Here is a 19608-nt window from a genome sequence, read left to right on the forward strand (position 1 = left end):
TAGAAATATGCAAACTCTATATTCCAGCACCTTTATCATCTGGTAATTATCTAGAATACGTTATACATTCTTCTCCTTCTCATTCTTCTCACCGAAAAAAATATGTTTACTTCGAGCATGCAGTTATACTATGTTCCGATTCTTACTCCAGTGAAACCACAATCGATTAATACGTTTTTATGTTATTTTTTAGCTTTTAGCTTTATACTTCCATGAATTATATTCAGTTGCTTACTTTTAATTAATAAAATTTGAATTTTATTAATTGAATTAGAACGAAGATAACATATTTTTAGGAGTTTTTTCATTCAATCATACTCTCTTCTTCAAATAAATGCCAATAAAGCCTGAAAAATACACAATGGCAACGTGTTATGATTTTGCACGCGAGTATAGGAGGGTTAAAGAGACTTTGGACTGTTCATTCGCCTCTAATAAAAAAAAAAACACATACAAAGTTGAGGTGTTTCGCATGTAAACTCGACCGTATTATCCTACTACGAGATGCTACGAGTACAGTCATCTTCGAGTACATTGCCCCAATCTAAAACGATGCTATAATTGTTTCAATAAACACGAAGAAGTACCTAGGAGTCACAATTCTGCCGAAATTGGGGTGGAAGTCATTGACCCAGTAGCCGACACTGTGAAATTGTAGTGCGCCGTATGAACCGAAATCAGTATATCGTGTAAATTTTTGAATGAATTGATCGACGTCAATGTAGGAAATAATGTTGCCGAATGTCTACATTTTGTTTTCTGCTGATCTAGAAATTCATTTGTTGATCTGTTAGCAATCACAATTTTATTCTTACAATACGATTTCTACGTTCAATTTTTTTTACAATACGAAGATCTATTGTCCTATTCCTGTCATCCTGCACCTGCTCCCACGGCACGTATTACCCATAATTTGCTACACCGTACCTCCACCTAGCCTTGAGCTGATCTTTATCCCTAGCAAAAAATGGTTTGGTTTTTGATTATAGAGATTTCAAACTTTTCAGTTCTTTCGTCTCTAGCCTTGAGAAAGCATCTTGGAAAAACTTTACTCTACTCCTGCACTAATGAGCAAAAAATTAATTTGACAAGCTGCTGTCTCGCGTGTACGCAACTACTCCCAGTGGATCACGCCATGACGATTCCAAAATACGCAAAAAGTTTCAAAAAAAACTATTACCAAACATGTTTTCATTTTATCCGGCTACTTATAACTCACCCGTTCGGGTAAAGCTCTGTATCAGAGATGCCAGATGTGAAGACCTTCATTTAATTTAAAGGCGTTTCGAACACATTCTAAGGTATAACCAGAAGCTTTCCGGCCCTTTCCATCCGTTCAGCAATAGTGAGAAGCATTTTACGCACGATACATTGAATTGATACGGCGCGCTGTGATTTTCTTTTCTGCGAATTACGCATCGTCGGTTTCTGGTCAATGACTTCTACTATAATTTCGACAGAAGGGTTCCTCCTCGATTGCTCTTCGTGTCCATTGATCCAATTACGCTCTCTCACGCAACATCCGAACCAGATTGCGAGAGAGGCTAGCTAAAGAAAACAAAACCGAAGTTTTTTGCTATAGAGTATTAGTAGCAAACGCGGAGATCACCAACACAAAATCAATCGAGAGAGATCCACGAATACTTCAGATGAAGAGAAGTTGTTACACCACCACCAAGAACGGTCGCTTATACCGTCCCGCTCGCAATAAGAGCATTATTTTGCGCTGGCTGAATTTAACTAAGAACCAACCAATTTGTAATAATTTGGATAGCGTTTCTCGTGGATGCGGCTGATATAGTTTAAATGGTAGTGTTGTACGGTGTAGGAGGCCACCGTCTAGTTTGGTCAATTCCGGATAACTGGGGTTGCTGTCAAGTTGAATAAAAAGTTGATTACATGCTGCTGTGTTAGTGTTGTGCGAGTTCGATGGCCTGGGAACAAAATTATGAAAAATATTGTGTAATTGCACAAGTGCATTTCTGAAGTTGCCGGTAGTGTCGCGGATTTTTGATAACGTGGTTATTTCCCGCGTCATCCAGTTCAGTTTTCCGGTCAGTCTCAGTCTCAGCAAACACAAGCGCTTAAAAAGGCTACTGACAGTTAGTAACAGAAATATACTGCCAAGTCGTATATATCGCAGTGATAATATTACGTAATATAATAAAATCCATGTAATTTTCCCGTGTTTGATGAAATAAGAGTGCTATGACAACACAGAGCATGAAAGGAAAAGGCTTCCATTTTGTCAGTGAAGGAAGCAGCGCGAAGAACGGAGGGTGGTTTTGAAGCTAATCAAAGAGCTCCAGCACCATGTTTAAAGGTAAGTGAGCATATTCTATACATATAGTGGTAGTGGGTGCAAATTGGTCATAGGGGGCAAAGTGGTCACCTGCTTGTTTGGTAGTATAACTATTGACTATAGATGCCGTATTGATAGTCACCTTAAGTTTGGAGAAATTAATTACTTTTGAGCCACCCTGTACTTCAGTAGAGCTGTCGCATGTTACAATATAAATAAAAACAGAAATTGCTCTCTCGATAGCCATTAGGCCGTAGTTTTGTGCGCATGGTATCTAAGGAATTTCTCGTGAAATTTAGTTTATTCAATCTGATATATTGGACAAATCATCAGTTTGGACGCCTGTTCACATATTCTAGGAGAGGTGAACACATATTTTGTTTAATCTCTGCGATTAATTAGCATTAGAATTTACTTTGATGTTTGGGGCAAAGTACAATACAATGTTTTGTTTACTAAAGCTGATATACCACACCACATTCTGCTCTTATAAAGGATCCTTTTGTGGGTTTGACCCTGGATAAATATGCCACTCCAACTAAACCAAGCCTAGTTATGCGGAACGTTATGTGTTTCTTACTATGTTTTTGTATGCATGAGAAAATTTAAATTGAGACTCTAGGTGAATAGGCCAAGCTTATTTCAAACAAGTACCTACTATATCAAATGTGATTTCAATTGTGATTTGATTGATTTCAATGTGAAATTTGAACGAAAAAATCGCATAAATCTATCCCATTTATTTAGATATGTGCGAGCGCCCACTTTGTCCCCACCAGGTAACCACTTTACCTCCAAGCAAAAAAAAAGTTCGATTTTTCACCTTTTTTCTATTGATGAAAAGTGTACTATTTTGAATTTTAATAGTAAAAGCCGTTTGCTATCTTGAACAACAATGAGTTGAACTATAATATTCTTCGAGAAACGGGAATTGAATCGATATGTGGACGCTGGGAATGGACATATTCCTTAGGGTGACCACTATGCCCCCACTTCCCTTACAGCCATTTCATGCCAAACCGATATAGTGGTTCTCAGATTTTCGTGGAAAGTGGAAATTTTGTTTTTTGTCGCAAACCATTAGACCCGTATTTTTTTTTTTTTTTTTTTGTAAGGGTGACTATTTCCATTTGTAGGGTGGTCCGAAAATTCAAATTTTTCCACTTATTTCAAAGACTTACTTCTTGAAAAATTCATAACTACTGAGCCGATTTAGATGATCGAGATATCTACTTATAGCTGATCTTTTTTGAAAAAATACCAGAGTTGCATAAAATTTGACTTTTGGCTTCGTTATTATTAATTGTATTTGTGTTTTATAGTTTTCATGGTCTCGGGACCAATGGCGCTATATTTATATATATTTTTTTTTCGTGAAAGCTAAGAATTTTTTACAGAACATATCTCGAAACCAGAGAGGAGTTTTTTTTGTTTTTAAGCTATGATTTTTCAAAGCTAACCGTTATTATTCATTGTATTCATTTTTTATAGCTTACATGGTTTCGGTACCAATGGCGCTATATTTTTTTATATTTTCTCTTGAAAGCTGAGTTTTTTTTTACATAACATATCCAAAATTCAGAGAGGAGTTTTTTTAGTTTTTGAGTTATGATTTTTGAAAGTTAACATGTTTTTGGGCAGGTAGCTTAATGAGTAGAAAATAGGAATAAGTATAGTAATCGGTAGATATTAAGGACAATGAAAAACATGTATCAGGTAAAGGTATCTCAGGTAAATGCAAAAAATGTAGAGACGACAAGTTATAAAGCAATAGAAAGAAAACTTAAAACCCGTTATAATCATTTGAAGCAATTTTCCGTAAAACTCAGTTATATCATAGTTTTAGACCGAAAAATGAAAACTATACTATCGTAAAACGATTCTCGTTCTCGGAAGAAGAACATTCTGTGAAACTGTAAAAGAAAATTTAAGCATGCTTTATGCCTAGAATAAAAAATATGAAAAATATAACAGATGAATTTTAATTCCTACCCACTCGTCGTCTCTACATTTTTTGCATTTTAAGAAAAGACGACACTTATAGAATAACTACATAAATTGGAAAAAAGTCATTCGATTTTTCGATTTAAGATCGATTCTTTGATACCGATTCAATCAGTTAATTGATCCCTACGCTGTTTAGAAAATCGATCTTTTTCTAAAGATTGTCCAATCGTAGCTCAGTTACAATACATGCGGAACGATTTTTCGTTCCAGCACGGAAAAATGTAAAAAATATAACATGTATTAATATTTGTCGAGTGTTTTTTCTTTAGCTACACTGCCTCTTTTAATTTATATTGAGCATTTCAAACAGAAGTACTAAATTTCAACTTTGGTATTCAGGTTGCCTAAATAATAAAATTTCATAGATGAGTTCAAGTACATAACAGCCTAACAATTCATCGCTGCAATCCGTCAATATGCTGCTTATATGAATGTGGAATAAAGGAAAGATAATTATCGAGTCTTGTTTTAGGTTCGGTTTTAGGATCGGAATTTACCGTTTTTAGTGTGGATTTCTAACAGTGATGATGTTTCGTTGAATGAGAATGGAATGGCCCTACTGGAAATGTTATTCACTGGCAGCTGGTATACTTTACGGTGGCGGTTCTTTCAGCCAATCTCCACTGCTACCTGGGATAATTATGTTTTGCTCAACTTTGCAATTTTCTCCCGTATATTGATATTGCTTGCCTTTGTTGATTTTCAGGTCGAAATTCGATTTTGTTTCGAAGCAATGTTTGAAGCATTAGTTGTTGTGAGTTGATACTTTGTTATAATTCAAGACATCGAAGCATATTTCCATTGTAAGAAAATATGTTGGATTTTCGATATGCGTGTCGGTTTATAACTCATCTCCATTGGCAAATCTTCCTATTTTCGTTTCTATGTTGAACACTGTATGGGCGGTAAAAAACAGCATACTTTTAGGTTTGCTTTAATATTTCCTATTCGGTATAACGATTAACTTATATCTGTTTGGAAACAGACGCTCTCCTTCAATGATTGCTGTGGATTGATTTTTAGATTAGTGGAGGGTGGAAAATCAATCATTGTAACTCTTTATTAAAAATTTGTTGTCGTCCTGAAAAGGACGGTTGGGTTCTCGATTCTAGTGCACTTTCATGTCGTTGTTGATTTAAGCCTTCTTCTCGGTTTTCTTGGGTAGCAGAACAGCTTGGATATTGGGCAAGACTCCGCCTTGAGCAATAGTTACACCCGACAGTAGTTTGTTCAATTCTTCGTCATTACGGATAGCCAACTGCAGATGACGTGGGATAATCCTGGTCTTCTTGTTGTCACGAGCGGCATTTCCTGCCAATTCCAATACTTCAGCGGCCAAATATTCCATCACTGCGGCCAGATAAACGGGTGCTCCAGCTCCAACACGTTCGGCATAGTTTCCCTTCCTGAGCAGACGATGAATACGACCCACTGGGAACTGTAAGCCAGCACGATTTGAACGGGACTTCGCCTTTCCCTTAACTTTTCCTCCTTTACCACGTCCAGACATTTTTTGTTATATAATTATGAAATTATTCACGTGCGAAGCGAAACTGTACTGATCAAAGTTTCCGGATAACGAACCCTCTTTTATACCTGCTGAAACAATGTTTGTTTCACTCTCAGACAGAGCTACGAATATAATGAAATGACAACATAAACGAAAGGGGACGGTCATACATTCCACCCTGACCGAGCATAAAACATGATGTTTCCTTTGCTTTCGACATTAGTTCCTCTCGAACAGTAAAAGCGATACAACATAGCAATGGCTCCTAAAACCAGTGGAAAGGCAGCGAAGAAGTCTGGAAAGGCCCAGAAAAGTATTACCAAGACCGACAAGAAAAAGAAGAAGGTCCGCAGGAAGGAAAGCTACGCTATCTACATTTACAAAGTGTTGAAACAAGTCCATCCTGACACGGGTATTTCATCCAAAGCCATGAGTATCATGAACAGCTTCGTGAATGATATTTTCGAACGCATCGCCGCTGAATCATCTCGCTTGGCGCATTACAACAAACGTTCAACGATAACTTCTCGTGAAATTCAAACCGCAGTTCGTTTACTGCTGCCAGGAGAATTGGCCAAACACGCTGTCTCCGAAGGAACCAAAGCCGTCACGAAGTATACCAGCTCCAAGTAACTCCCGAGTCATGTAGCAAAAAAAAACAACGGCCCTTTTCAGGGCCACAAATTTGTTTGATAAGTGTGTAGGAAAAGGTTTTCTAATTGTTGATTTGTAGATTTTCGTTGTCATAATGAGTCGCCTCTCGTGTGATTAATTCGAGGGATTCAGAAAAGTCATATCACAAAAGGTATCCGAAATGAGTAGATACAACAATTTCATGTAGTTCGTTTGACGTTACGTTTGGGAATGAAGTGATGATATTGTGCAGAATGTATGATGATGCATATAGTGAATTCAATGATTGACATCCTCATATTCAGTTGCAGATGCTAATTGAAGACTCGGCATCATTATCTGTTCTCAATGCAATTGCACCAAAATTAGAAGAGTTAGCAGTTTAGTGTCGAGAAACTAATCGTAGAGAGGTTTAACAGGATTGATTTTGGTGTTTATACAATAAAGCTATATACATAAAAAAATCATGAAACTGGGAAACCTCGAGCTTTGTACTTTTAAAATGTTATTCAATTTTTATATATGGATAATCTGAGGGTACTTAGAACTAAGTCAGGAACACCGTAAAAAAGGTGTCGTAAAATATGATTCGCTATAATTTTTAGCGTCAATAAAAGAAGATCAGAAGTTCATTTATATTTGATAAGATTCATGTTTCAATATATCGTGCGGCTCCGCCGTATGTAATGTTGAAGATAGAAAACAGTTTTTCAAACTCTTTTCGAATAAATTGGTGGCCCTGAAAAGGGCCATTTGTTTGAGAATGAGATTAGATCAGTCAGATTTAAGCGCGTTCTCCACGGATACGACGAGCTAATTGGATATCTTTCGGCATAATGGTGACTCGTTTGGCATGGATGGCACACAGATTGGTATCTTCGAATAATCCAACCAGATAAGCTTCACTTGCTTCCTGCAGAGCCATAACAGCCGAGCTCTGGAAGCGAAGATCGGTCTTAAAATCTTGAGCGATCTCACGAACCAAACGTTGGAATGGAAGCTTACGGATCAGTAATTCAGTCGACTTTTGATAACGACGAATCTCACGCAAAGCGACGGTTCCTGGTCGATAACGATGTGGCTTCTTGACTCCTCCGGTAGCTGGAGCACTTTTACGAGCAGCTTTAGTGGCCAACTGTTTGCGAGGAGCCTTTCCTCCGGTGGATTTACGAGCGGTCTGCTTGGTACGAGCCATTGCTTACGATTTCAGTAGAGTTAACGGTTTCAAAGTTGCTGAATGAATGGGATAATTCAACGCTTTTCTTCGCTTTAATACCTCACGTATGTCGTCATTCTACCATACGCATGCACAAAAAGGAAAGGACAAAAGAAGGGGAAGAATAACAAAATGAAGGAAAAGGAGGAAAAATAATTTCCATTCGGGTATAAAAGTGGGTACCCTTAGGGGAAACAGCATCAGTTTCAGTCATCGTTTGAACTCGGAAACAACATAAAATAGTCCAGAAAAATGACTGGCCGTGGTAAAGGAGGAAAGGGACTGGGCAAAGGAGGAGCCAAGCGTCATCGTAAGGTTCTGCGTGATAACATCCAGGGAATCACAAAGCCCGCTATCCGTCGTTTGGCTCGTCGTGGGGGAGTGAAGCGTATTTCCGGTCTCATCTACGAAGAAACTCGTGGTGTGCTGAAAGTATTTCTGGAAAACGTTATCCGAGATGCTGTTACCTATACCGAACACGCCAAACGGAAGACGGTTACCGCAATGGACGTTGTGTACGCTTTGAAACGCCAAGGTCGTACTCTCTATGGTTTCGGAGGTTAAATGATATAATTTGGTGTACGGTTCAACAAAACGGCCCTTTTCAGGGCCACAATATTTCTCCAGTGAAGAGTTCCTTTAAATGTTTTCAAATCATCCATTATTTTTTAATAAGGATTCGTTGCTTGTTCGGTTATATTATTTGTAAATAACGATGTAATTAGACGTTTAACTGAATTCAAATTGATGTTCTTTACCCATAGAAGTTTAATATTTCTTGAATGAATGTCTGTGAATTATGAGTACACTGTAAGCCAGTGTTGGGAACATGTCATATTAGAAGGATCGTAATAGTAATAAAGTTAGACCAATACCTGGTACATTGCACGTCGCAGTTTGACGCAGACTTGGTCCAATGATTGTTAAGAGGGGACCCCTGAAAATAATGGATTTTCGTGATTTTTTTTTCGGATGTTACGAATAAAGTAAAGTGTTCGGGTATTTTGATGATTGTTTAAGATATATTTGAAGATGTATTTTCCATTCTTTGAGTGCACGAATACTGATTATGACGCTGTTGACGGCTGGATGCGTAGATGTTGTCTGAAAATCGGTACCTTGTTGGTGGTATCGGTTCTGAAGCAACGAGGTGTCGTAGAACAAATTTTAATGAATATTTTGAAACTTTAAGACAATACTTAAAGCGTTACATAGGGGTTTTTTGAAAATTCGAAAAATTGCCAAAACGGCGGCCATTTTCGTTAAAAATTAGACATTTTTCATGAAAAATCTCTAAATAGCGATTTTTCAAAAATCGAAAAAATGATATATCGAAAAACGGCTATGTAACGCCGATAATTCATTTTTACATGCTGATAAACAATTTCAGCCAGATCGGTCGAGTAGATCCTGAGATATCGACACCACCAGTTGAAATAACATGGTTTCGAGAAAAACGCGCTTTAAAATTCGTACATACCTTAAGGTGACTTCATACTTTTGTGGCTGTAACTTTCCAATGAAATATCAAAATACGATAAATTTTTTTAGGACAACATTTCTGAGGGCATAAACTTCCCAAAAATGCAAGAAACAAAAATTCGATTTTTTCGATTTTCTAGACCGGGGTCCTCCCTTAAACAATCGTAATTCTCATGATGCTATTCGGTATCATCGATTAGCTTTTTCGTTAAAATACCAACATTATCAGAATTGTTTAATGTTGGATACAAGATGATGATGTGTGAAAATGTATATTAACTGTCATGAAGAAAACATTCGAATTCTTAGAGGTGGAAAACTATTGTTACTCTTTCGTTCCATTGGTTTTGGTAGTCCTGAGAAGGACTGTTTGTTTTTAAATAAGTTTCAAATGAAAAGCACCAGTGCACTTTACTTTTTGGCAGCAGCTTTCTTCGGAGCAGCTTTCTTTGCTGGTGCTGCCTTTTTCGGTTTTGGAGTTTTAGGCTTCTTCGCTGCTGTCTTCGATGCTTTGGTTGGTTTCTGTTTGGAAGCGGCTGCTTTCTTTACGGTTCCAGCCTTTTTGGCGGTTTTGGCGACGACAGCTTTAGCCTTCTTCTGAACCGCTTTTTTTGCTGGTGCTTCCTTCGGCTTTTTGGCAGCAGCAGTTTTAGAAGTGGCTGCCTTTTTGGCGACTTTCTTTTCCCCTGCAGGTTTCTTCCCAGTCGCAGCTTTCTTTGGTTTCTTCTCGCCCGCAGGTGTCTTATCCTTAGGTTTGATTTTGAAGGATCCCGATGCTCCACTTCCTTTGGTTTGCACAAGATTACCTTTCTCGACACCACTCTTCAAAGATTTTTTTATGAAAGTTGAGAGCTTAGCAACATCACACTTGTAATTGGCACCGATATACTTCTTGATGGCCTGAAGAGAAGATCCATTACGTTCCTTTAAGGTCTTGATGGCGGCCAGAACCATTTCGTTCACTGGTGGATGGGTGGCTGGCTTTTTTGGTTTCTTATCCTCTCCTTTAGGAGCACGAGCCTTTTTCGGTGTCTTGGCTGGAGATGCAGCAACTGATGCTGCGGGAACGACTTCAGTAGCTGTTTCGGCCATTTTATTCACTGTGTTTCACTGCTATGTTTCAACGAAATGCTGAATTCATTGATGCGCTCGGTGCCGCCGTTTGTGCTCGGAATCGAAAACTGTGTTAGGGAAACTCAAAGCGTTCGTTTAAATTTGCTGTTGAGAAAACATTTCGCGTATTTGTAATTTATGTTTTAAAAAATGTTACTTTTCTTTGTTACAGTCCTCACATGTTTATCAGATACCTTATTTAATATTTACTATGATGTTTGAGCTACCATTTAAAGTTGCTCTGTTTTTAAAAGTCCAAGCCGATACTCAATAATTTACGATAAATGCTAATGATATGTATCAGAAGTATCAACACTCTGTCGAAAATGTTCAATTTTCTTACATTGCAAAAGATAAACAGTTATTAAACCTAATTCTAATGAAATAGGGACAATTTTTCGATATATGGATACCAGAATTGAATGTTTTTTCCCAACATTACGAAGCATTCTTATCAAAACTTGGGGCAATCGGAGTAGCTAAAGCAATTTTTGATTTCCGTTCGTTATCATAAGAAATATTATCCTTTTACAAGATTATCAATCTTATTTCAATTTATTCATTTGTTGGAATAATATATTTACTGATCCGAGACAAAACACTCAATATTTCATTTTCTGAAATACTTCATGTTTCGACCCAAGGGTTGATTCGTTAGACAAACAGTCTGTCATCACTTGTGTTATCGGTGATATGTTACGACAATCAAATGGTAGTTTTATTCAATATAGTTATTTCAAAGATAAACGTGAACACAATACAAAAATTATATCTAAATAACCCATTATGTAGGGAATTTTTAGTTATTTCACAGTTTGGTGTAAACAGTGGTAGAATAGAAAATACTGTTACCATAAACGAGATCTGCCTTTTTCGATATGCGATTTTTTTCGTTAATTTTTTTTTTTTTGAAATCATTTATCTTCTTCATAGTTAATAATCATCAATATCAATTCTTATAAAATAATAAATTCAATATTTTTCTCCGAATACGAATTGGTTTTATTTTTCGGACTATCTTATATTACTTTTCGTGATCTGCGGCCAAAATCGAGATTTCATTTTGTCTCTGACTACAAGGTATTTTTGTGTAGACTTTTTTTTTTGAGTATGGTGATGGAATTAAATACACTACCGATAAAAAAAAACATTTGAATGATCAACTAAACCCAATTCCTCTATAAATTATTGGAAAATTACGTAATGGATACAGCAGAGTTTAGTTGGGTGATCTCGAAAGCATACACGGTTTGCTGACGGGCGCCGAACGCGAATAAAGTGTCTTTCTCAAGACAGGTCAGGAAGGAGTTGGAAATAGAGTTTTCTGTGGGATCTTCTCAAGACTAGAGACGAATGAACTTTAAAGTCTCTATAATTCAAGAAGAAGAAGGAGAAGATAATGGATACAGATTGCTATGAGAAAATTTCTTACTGTTCTACATGTAAACATGTTACAAAATAACGAAAATAAGCAAATATACCTTGAAATCAGTGACACATTAGAATACAGATTACAAAAAGGGAACAATGTCCTAAAAATAAAATATCTTGCATATAAAACTAGCACCCAAATAAGGAAAAAGGACTCACTCTAGCAGCGTATTTATTATTTACACCATCAATGTACATGTTAAAGGAATTACTATTGGTGATTGATAAAATAATAAAATAGAAGAAATACTTAAACAAAATTAACTGAACAGTCATTTCAAGAAATTAAGAACATACATTCAAACGCACTACATTATAATAAAATTCACTCCATTACTACATGTACATGTAAATGTTCAGACATAAATATTATAAACATCATAATAATTATCTTTTGAATGCGTATATTGAATTGATATACCAGTTGGATTTCGTAACTCAAAATCGATAACCCAAAAGGTCAGTTTGTCGATGGTATAACATGTCTTGGGTCGTGAATCGTTTATATAAAATCATGGAAAATTGAGAGAAAATATGGCGTATTTTATCTCGGGGTTGTATGTTCTATATTATTTTCACAAACGGATAAATTGATAGAAGATTGATACTCTTGCCTGAGCTGTGCCTGATGTATCATATGACAACAAATGGAAATCAAAAATTGCTTCAGCTGCTCCGATTACTCCAAAGTAAAGATGAAAATGCTTCGCTGTGTTATTAAGTGAGCACTCGATTCTGGTATCAATAGATCGGGAAAATGTTCCCATTTTATAAAAATGCAGTTTAATAACTGTCTATTTTTTGCAATGTGAGAAATTTGAACATTTTCGACATAGTGTTGATACTTCTGATACATATCATCTGCTTTTATGGAGAATTTTTAGCGCATCGGTTGGGGAATTCAAATTTAGAACAACTTTAAATGGTATATTGAATATCATAGTGAATAATAAGTAGTGCATCTGGTAAAAATATGAAAACAAAACAGAGAAAATTGACATTTCTTAAAGTATGAATTACAAAAACGCAAAATGTTTTTCCAACATAAAACTCAAACGAACACATTGAGTTTCCCTAACACAGATGTCGATTTCAATCATTAGTCGTCAACAAAAAAAAAATCAGCATCCCGTCGAACTATAGCAGTGAAACACAGTGAATAAAATGGCCGAAACAGCTACTGAAGTCGTTCCCGCAGCATCAGTTGCTGCATCTCCAGCCAAGACACCGAAAAAGGCTCGTGCTCCTAAAGGAGAGGGTAAGAAACCGAAAAAGTCAGCCACCCATCCACCAGTGAATGAAATGGTTTTAGCCGCCATCAAGACTTTGAAGGAACGTAATGGATCATCTCTTCAGGCGATCAAGAAGTATATCGGTGCCAATTACAAGTGTGACGTTGCTAAGCTCTCAACTTTCATTAAAAAATCTTTGAAGAGTGGTGTCGAGAAAGGTAATCTTGTGCAAACCAAAGGAAGTGGAGCATCAGGATCTTTTAAAATTAAATCAAAGGACAAGAAACCAGAGGGCGAAAAGAAACCTAAGAAAACAACGGCTGCGAAAAAGCCTACTGGAGAGAAGAAAGTCGCCAAAAAGGCAGCTACTTCCAAAACTGCTGCTGACAAAAAACTAAAGGCAGCACCATCAAAGAAAGCTGTTGAGAAGAAGGCTAAAGCAGCCGTCGCAAAGAATGCCAAAAAGGCTGGAACAGTGAAGACAGCAGCCGCTCCCAAACAGAAATCAACCAGACCATCGAAAACAGCAACGAAGAAACCAAAAACTCCCAAACCGAAAAAAGCTACTCCGGCTAAGAAAATCGCTCCGAAAAAACCCGCTACCAAGAAGTAAAGTTTCTCATCGGGAAATTCATTTAAAAACAAACAGTCCTTCTCAGGACTACCAAACACAATGAATCGAAAGAGTAACAATAATTTTCCACCTCTAATAACTCATATATTTTCTTCATGACAGTCAATAAACATTTATTAGATTTATTATTTTATTTCATTCATGTTGACGGGTGCAATTAAAAAAATGAATTTCGGTCACGTCACGGAAATTTTCCAATTTTGAGCGTTTATTGTTTAGTCATTTCTTAACGGAACAATGAGATTTTTGCACAATTTGCAATTTAAACTCTCAAAGATATTCAGAATGAACGTGCAACATATATTATAACGTAATCCTACGTAAACTATGAGGGTCGTGTCTCGGCCACAAGTCTTCCACTTTTTCCAACGAAAAGAGTGATACCGTAATGTATAATTCTTGATAAACGATTTACTAGAATACATTGGCCCAAGTCTCTGTCAAATGACGATTTGTCTTGAAATGTGTTAAGTTTGGACCAAATTCAATTGAAATTATCATAATCGTTCAATGATTACAAGTACATAAGCTTCGCTTGCGATGATTCATCATTCAACGCATAATCCACAGACACAGACATTCAAAAAAGAAAAAAAGACGGGTGGGTAATGTCGGGGACATAACCGGAGTGACGTAGGACTATACAAAGGGGACAGCTTTCATACTCTAGCGGTACACACTCACAGGATAGAGACAAATCGGCAGACTCAGCCAAAGGGGCGGGTCCAACGAGACGAACGAATGAGCGTTAAAAGGGAGCGATGGCAAAAAAATACATTCATTACAATTTGTTCGCTCGTTGGATTCACATACAGACTAAAAAGGGTCCTTTTCAGGATCACAAAAAGTCTAAAGAGTTTATTGTTTTGTTATCACTCGATATCCCCATCTTGTTCGGCTAAAACTTCCTGTTTAGCGATTTGTTGTCACTCGCCACAGCTTTCACAGTTGGAAAATTTCTTCCCATCCAGCTTGTGACATATTTTACAGTAAATTACATTCAATGGCACGTCGCATTACCACCACTCAGTGCCGGATTGGAGGTAATTTTAACCTGTAATTGAACATTTGCGATGACAGTGGTACAGTGTCGACTTTCAATGTGGGGTCATAATTTGGATCTCTATGTTTACAAAAATGTCCAACTAAATAAGTCGCATTACATGTCCGTCCAATTAGCTAAATGTCGAACTAATTATAGATTACTGTACTTTAAATCTGGAAACAATTTAGGAATTGGTGAAAATTGAATAATCAGGAAAGTCCCTAACTATCAATAAGCTCAGAACAACTGCCAAATTCACATACTCATCAAATCCTGGCAAACAAATTATGAAAACATCAATTTGTGTTTTATTATTATTTTGGATAATGTTTTAGAAAGCATTGAACTTTATTTCCTAAACTCTTTTTTGGAAGGTTTAATGGCCCTGAAAAGCGCCTTGTTTTATGGAATGGTTCCAATTTAGAAAACTTAGTACTCGTGGTTTTGAAAAAAACCATTTCGAACGCCCTCGATGCCGCCTTGTTCTGGATTTGCCGCCAAAGCAGTTTGTATAAAGAACAAACTTTTTTCTTCTGCTACCTGATGCCGTTTTGCGATTGCGTTTGCCACTCGCCATTCGCTGCAACTGCCTGTTGTCTTGATGTCCGCCGAACCGAATGTGTTCTGTTCCGAATGCAGGTTTTCTTATCGTCGCGAGCACCTAAGCCAGCTAACTCGATCACTCCGGCGGCCGAAACTATATAACGCCGGCTAGGTGGACTGGTACACAGGTACTAACGCGCTCGACCTAGCAACCTTTTCCGGTGCAATTGGCGGATACACCTACGGGAAATTGCAGACCACCACGGTTCGAGCGGGATTTTGCCTTTCCCTTCTCTTTTCCTCCTTTGATGAGTACACGATGCCGATGCCGTACAACCACACGGGTTTACGGTTTGAAAGAAAATAAGATATTTTTTTGGGTTCCGCGTGTTTTATACTCTAGCGGTACACACTCACAGGATAGAGACAAATCGGCAGACTCAGCCAAAGGGGCGGGTCCAACGAGACGAACGAATGAGCGTTAAAAGGGAGCGATGGCAAAAAAATACATTCATTACAATTTGTTCGCTCGTTGGATTAACATACAGACTAAAAAGGGTCCTTTTCAGGATCACAAAAAGTCTAAAGAGTTTATTGTTTTGTTATCACTCGATATCCCAATCTTGTTCGGCTAAACCTTCCTGTTTAGCGATTTGTTGTCACTCGCCACAGCTTTCACAGTTGGAAAATTTTTTCCCATCCAGCTTGTGACATATTTTACAGTAAATTACATTCAATGGCACGTCGCATTACCACCACTCAGTGCCGGATTGGAGGTAATTTTAACCTGTAATTGAACATTTGCGATGACAGTGGTACAGTGTCGACTTTCAATGTGGGGTCATAATTTGGATCTCTATGTTTACAAAAATGTCCAACTAAATAAGTCGCATTACATGTCCGTCCAATTAGCTAAATGTCGAACTAATTATAGATTACTGTACTTTAAATCTGGAAACAATTTAAGAATTGGTGAAAATTGAATAATCAGGAAAGTCCCTAACTATCAATAAGCTCAGAACAACTGCCAAATTCACATACTCATCAAATCCTGGCAAACAAATTATGAAAACATCAATTTGTGTTTTATTATTATTTTGGATAATGTTTTAGAAAGCATTGAACTTTATTTCCTAAACTCTTTTTTGGAAGGTTTAATGGCCCTGAAAAGCGCCTTGTTTTATGGAATGGTTCCAATTTAGAAAACTTAGTACTCGTGGTTTTGAAAAAAACCATTTCGAACGCCCTCGATGCCGCCTTGTTCTGGATTTGCCGCCAAAGCAGTTTGTATAAAGAACAAACTTTTTTCTTCTGCTACCTGATGCCGTTTTGCGATTGCGTTTGCCACTCGCCATTCGCTGCAACTGCCTGTTGTCTTGATGTCCGCCGAACCGAATGTGTTCTGTTCCGAATGCAGGTTTTCTTATCGTCGCGAGCACCTAAGCCAGCTAACTCGATCACTCCGGCGGCCGAAACTATATAACGCCGGCTAGGTGGACTGGTACACAGGTACTAACGCGCTCGACCTAGCAACCTTTTCCGGTGCAATTGGCGGATACACCTACGGGAAATTGCAGACCACCACGGTTCGAGCGGGATTTTGCCTTTCCCTTCTCTTTTCCTCCTTTGATGAGTACACGATGCCGATGCCGTACAACCACACGGGTTTACGGTTTGAAAGAAAATAAGATATTTTTTTGGGTTCCGCGTGTTTTATACTCTAGCGGTACACACTCACAGGATAGAGACAAATCGGCAGACTCAGCCAAAGGGGCGGGTCCAACGAGACGAACGAATGAGCGTTAAAAGGGAGCGATGGCAAAAAAATACATCATACTGATTTTAACCTCCGACCGAGAAGGTCGATTTTTCTTTCAGCAGCTCGGAGTTTTGGCGTTTCTGGACAGCGGACTGGGACGTTCCCCCTGGCGATTGTGGAAGGAGATTTGTTAGAATAAGTTTTAAGGTGACAGCAGAAGGAGAGCGGGAAAAGGCAATAGCTCGCTTCGACCGTGGAGAGCGGGCGCTCACCGGCTTGCCGGAAAAAGCGCGCGCTTTTTCGGCGTCACCGACGCCACGCCCCCTTTTTCTTTCGGGCAGTGTTGCCAGTTATATTGTAGTGTAGTGAATCTTTATTATTAAATAAAATCTAAAAAAGACGGGTGGGTAATGTCAGGGACATAACCGGAGTGACGTAGGACTATACAAAGGAGACAGCTTTTGTTAAATATATATTTTAAATATATTGTTTTATTTTCTTCTCCTACGTGAATACCTACCTATCTACCTGAAAAATGGATTAGTTTACTGTTTACTCTTTATGAATATGTTGAGGGTTGAAAAGAACCTTTGGTGTTGTGTTTTTGTTATCACTCGATATTCCCATCTTGTTCGGTTAAACCTTCCTGTTTAGCTATTACGTTTGCCACTCGCCACAGCTTTCACAGTTGGAAAATTTCTTCCTATCCAGCTTGTGACATATTGTTCAGTAAATTACATTTAATGCGACGTGCCGGAGAAGCAGTTTGCCACTCACTGAAACTAATTGTTGCCTTGATGAGCGCCGAACCGAAGCTGCTCTGTTCTTGATGCGGGTTTTCTGATTGTCGTGAGCAGCTTTGCAAGCCAACTCGAGCACTCCGACGGCCGAAACTCTATAATCGCTGTTAGGTATACTGGTGCTCCGGCTCCAATCCGTTCGGCCTAGTTACCCTTGCGGAGCAATCAGTGAATGCGACCAACAGAGAACTGGAGACCTGCACGGTTCGAGTGAGACTTTGCCTTTTCCTTAACTTGTCCTCCTTTGTTACGTCCACGGTGCCGATGCCGTACAACCACACGGGTTTACGGTTTGAAAGAAAATAAGATATTTTTTTGGGGTCCGCGTGTTTCATACTCTAGCGGTACACACTCACAGGATAGAGACAAATCGGCAGACTCAGCCAGAGGGGCGAGTCCAACGAGACGAACGAATGAGCGCTAAAAGGGAGCGATGGCAAAAAAAATACATTCATTACGATTTGTTCGCTCGTTGGATTCACATGCAGGCTGAAAAGGGTCCTTTTCAGGATCACAAAATTATCTTCAATCTAAAGAGTTTATTGTTTTGTTGTCACTCGATATCCCCATCTTGTTCGGCTAAACCTTTCTGTTTAGCGATTGCATTTGCCACTCGCCTCATCTTTCACAGTTAGAAAATTTCTTCCCATCCAGCTTGTGACATATTTTACAGTAAATTACATTCAATGCAACGTACCGAAGCGCCACTCAGTGTCGCATTGGAGGCGATTTGAACCTGTAATTGAACATTTGCGATGACAGTGGTACAGTGTCGACTTTCAATGTGCGGTCATAATTTGGATCTCTATGTTTACAAAAATGTCCAACTAAATAAGTCGCATTACATGTCCGTCCAATTAGCTAAATGTCGAACTAATTGTAAATTACTGTACTTTCAATCTGGAAACAATTTAAGAGTTGGTGAAAATTGAATAATCTTGAAAGTCCCCAACTATCAATAAGCTCAGAACTACTGCCAAATTCACATACTCATCAGATCCTGGCAAACAAATTATGAAAACATCAATTTGTGTTTTATTATTATTTTGGATAATGTTTTAGAACGCATTGAACTTTATTTCCTAAACTCTTTTTTTGGAAGGTTTAATGGCCCTGAAAAGCGCCTTGTTTTATGGAATGGTTCCAATTTAGAAAACTTAGTACTCGTGGTTTTGAAAAAAAAAACCATTTCGAACGCCCTCGATGCCGCCTTGTTCTGGATTTGCCACCAAAGCAGATTGTAAAAAGAACAAACTTTTTTCTTCTGCTACCTGCTGCCGTTTTGCGATTGCGTTTGCCACTCGCCACTCGCTGCAACTGCCTGTTGTTGTCTTGATGTGTTCTGTTCTGAATGCGGTTTTTCTTATCGTCGCGAGCAGCTTTACCAGCCAACTCGATCACTTCGGCGGCCGAAACTATATAACGGCGGCGACTGGTGCACTGGTACTAACGCGCTCGGCCTAGCTACCCTTGCGGGGAACTCCATATCAACACGGTTCGAGCGGGACTTTGCCTTTCCCTTCACTTTTCCTCCTTTACCATGTCCAGACATGGGTGCTTGGGTTGGTTTGTTGATGTGTTGTGATGCGAACCGATGTGGCGTACGGTTTGAATGATAATGATCGTTACGGCAGCGGAGCGGGGATTTTTAAGCTGACTGGCTGCCTCGAGAATTACGCATGTGTGAGACTGCGACCAATGTTTCGTTCATTTTTTTCTTTTTCCTTTCCAATCGTGCTTCATTCTATTTCGCTGCTGCTCTGGTTGCCCGTTTTGGTCGGTACGATTTGAGGAGCACAAAATGGACCAATCAAAAATGGGCACATAGTGAATTTTGAGAATGCTTGATATTTCACAATTATTCAATTATTTATCTCAAGAAAAATGAAATGTTATTCGTT

At 38.4% G+C, this 19608-nt stretch overlaps 5 protein-coding genes across 5 annotated transcripts; 3 read left to right on the top strand and 2 right to left on the bottom strand.

Moving 5' to 3' along the window:
• Positions 1–3589: 3589 nt before the first annotated feature.
• LOC129781954 (histone H2A) lies at positions 3590–5858 on the bottom strand. Its single transcript, XM_055789454.1, has 2 exons — positions 4807–5858; positions 3590–4728 (listed from the first exon to the last, which is right to left on the bottom strand). Exon 1 carries the CDS (start codon positions 5817–5819, stop codon positions 5445–5447), a length of 375 nt encoding a protein of 124 aa, XP_055645429.1. The 5' UTR covers positions 5820–5858; the 3' UTR covers positions 3590–4728; positions 4807–5444.
• A 197-nt stretch (positions 5859–6055) lies between these two features.
• On the top strand, positions 6056–7041 carry LOC129781934 (histone H2B-like). Its single transcript, XM_055789432.1, has one exon. The coding sequence runs from the start codon at positions 6078–6080 to the stop codon at positions 6450–6452; it is 375 nt and encodes a 124-aa protein (XP_055645407.1). The 5' UTR covers positions 6056–6077; the 3' UTR covers positions 6453–7041.
• An 851-nt stretch (positions 7042–7892) lies between these two features.
• On the top strand, positions 7893–8243 carry LOC129781948 (histone H4). Its single transcript, XM_055789447.1, has one exon. It carries the CDS (start codon positions 7921–7923, stop codon positions 8230–8232), a length of 312 nt encoding a protein of 103 aa, XP_055645422.1. The 5' UTR covers positions 7893–7920; the 3' UTR covers positions 8233–8243.
• A 471-nt stretch (positions 8244–8714) lies between these two features.
• LOC129781935 (histone H1B-like) lies at positions 8715–10274 on the bottom strand. Its single transcript, XM_055789433.1, has one exon. The coding sequence runs from the start codon at positions 10240–10242 to the stop codon at positions 9562–9564; it is 681 nt and encodes a 226-aa protein (XP_055645408.1). The 5' UTR covers positions 10243–10274; the 3' UTR covers positions 8715–9561.
• A 2561-nt stretch (positions 10275–12835) lies between these two features.
• On the top strand, positions 12836–14132 carry LOC129781938 (histone H1-like). The gene has a single exon (XM_055789437.1). The coding sequence runs from the start codon at positions 12859–12861 to the stop codon at positions 13537–13539; it is 681 nt and encodes a 226-aa protein (XP_055645412.1). The 5' UTR covers positions 12836–12858; the 3' UTR covers positions 13540–14132.
• The last annotated feature ends 5476 nt before the right edge of the window (positions 14133–19608 follow it).

This window comes from Toxorhynchites rutilus, unplaced genomic scaffold (assembly GCF_029784135.1).
Source record: "Toxorhynchites rutilus septentrionalis strain SRP unplaced genomic scaffold, ASM2978413v1 HiC_scaffold_29, whole genome shotgun sequence".
In the NCBI taxonomy this organism is placed as follows: Eukaryota; Metazoa; Arthropoda; class Insecta; order Diptera; family Culicidae; genus Toxorhynchites; species Toxorhynchites rutilus.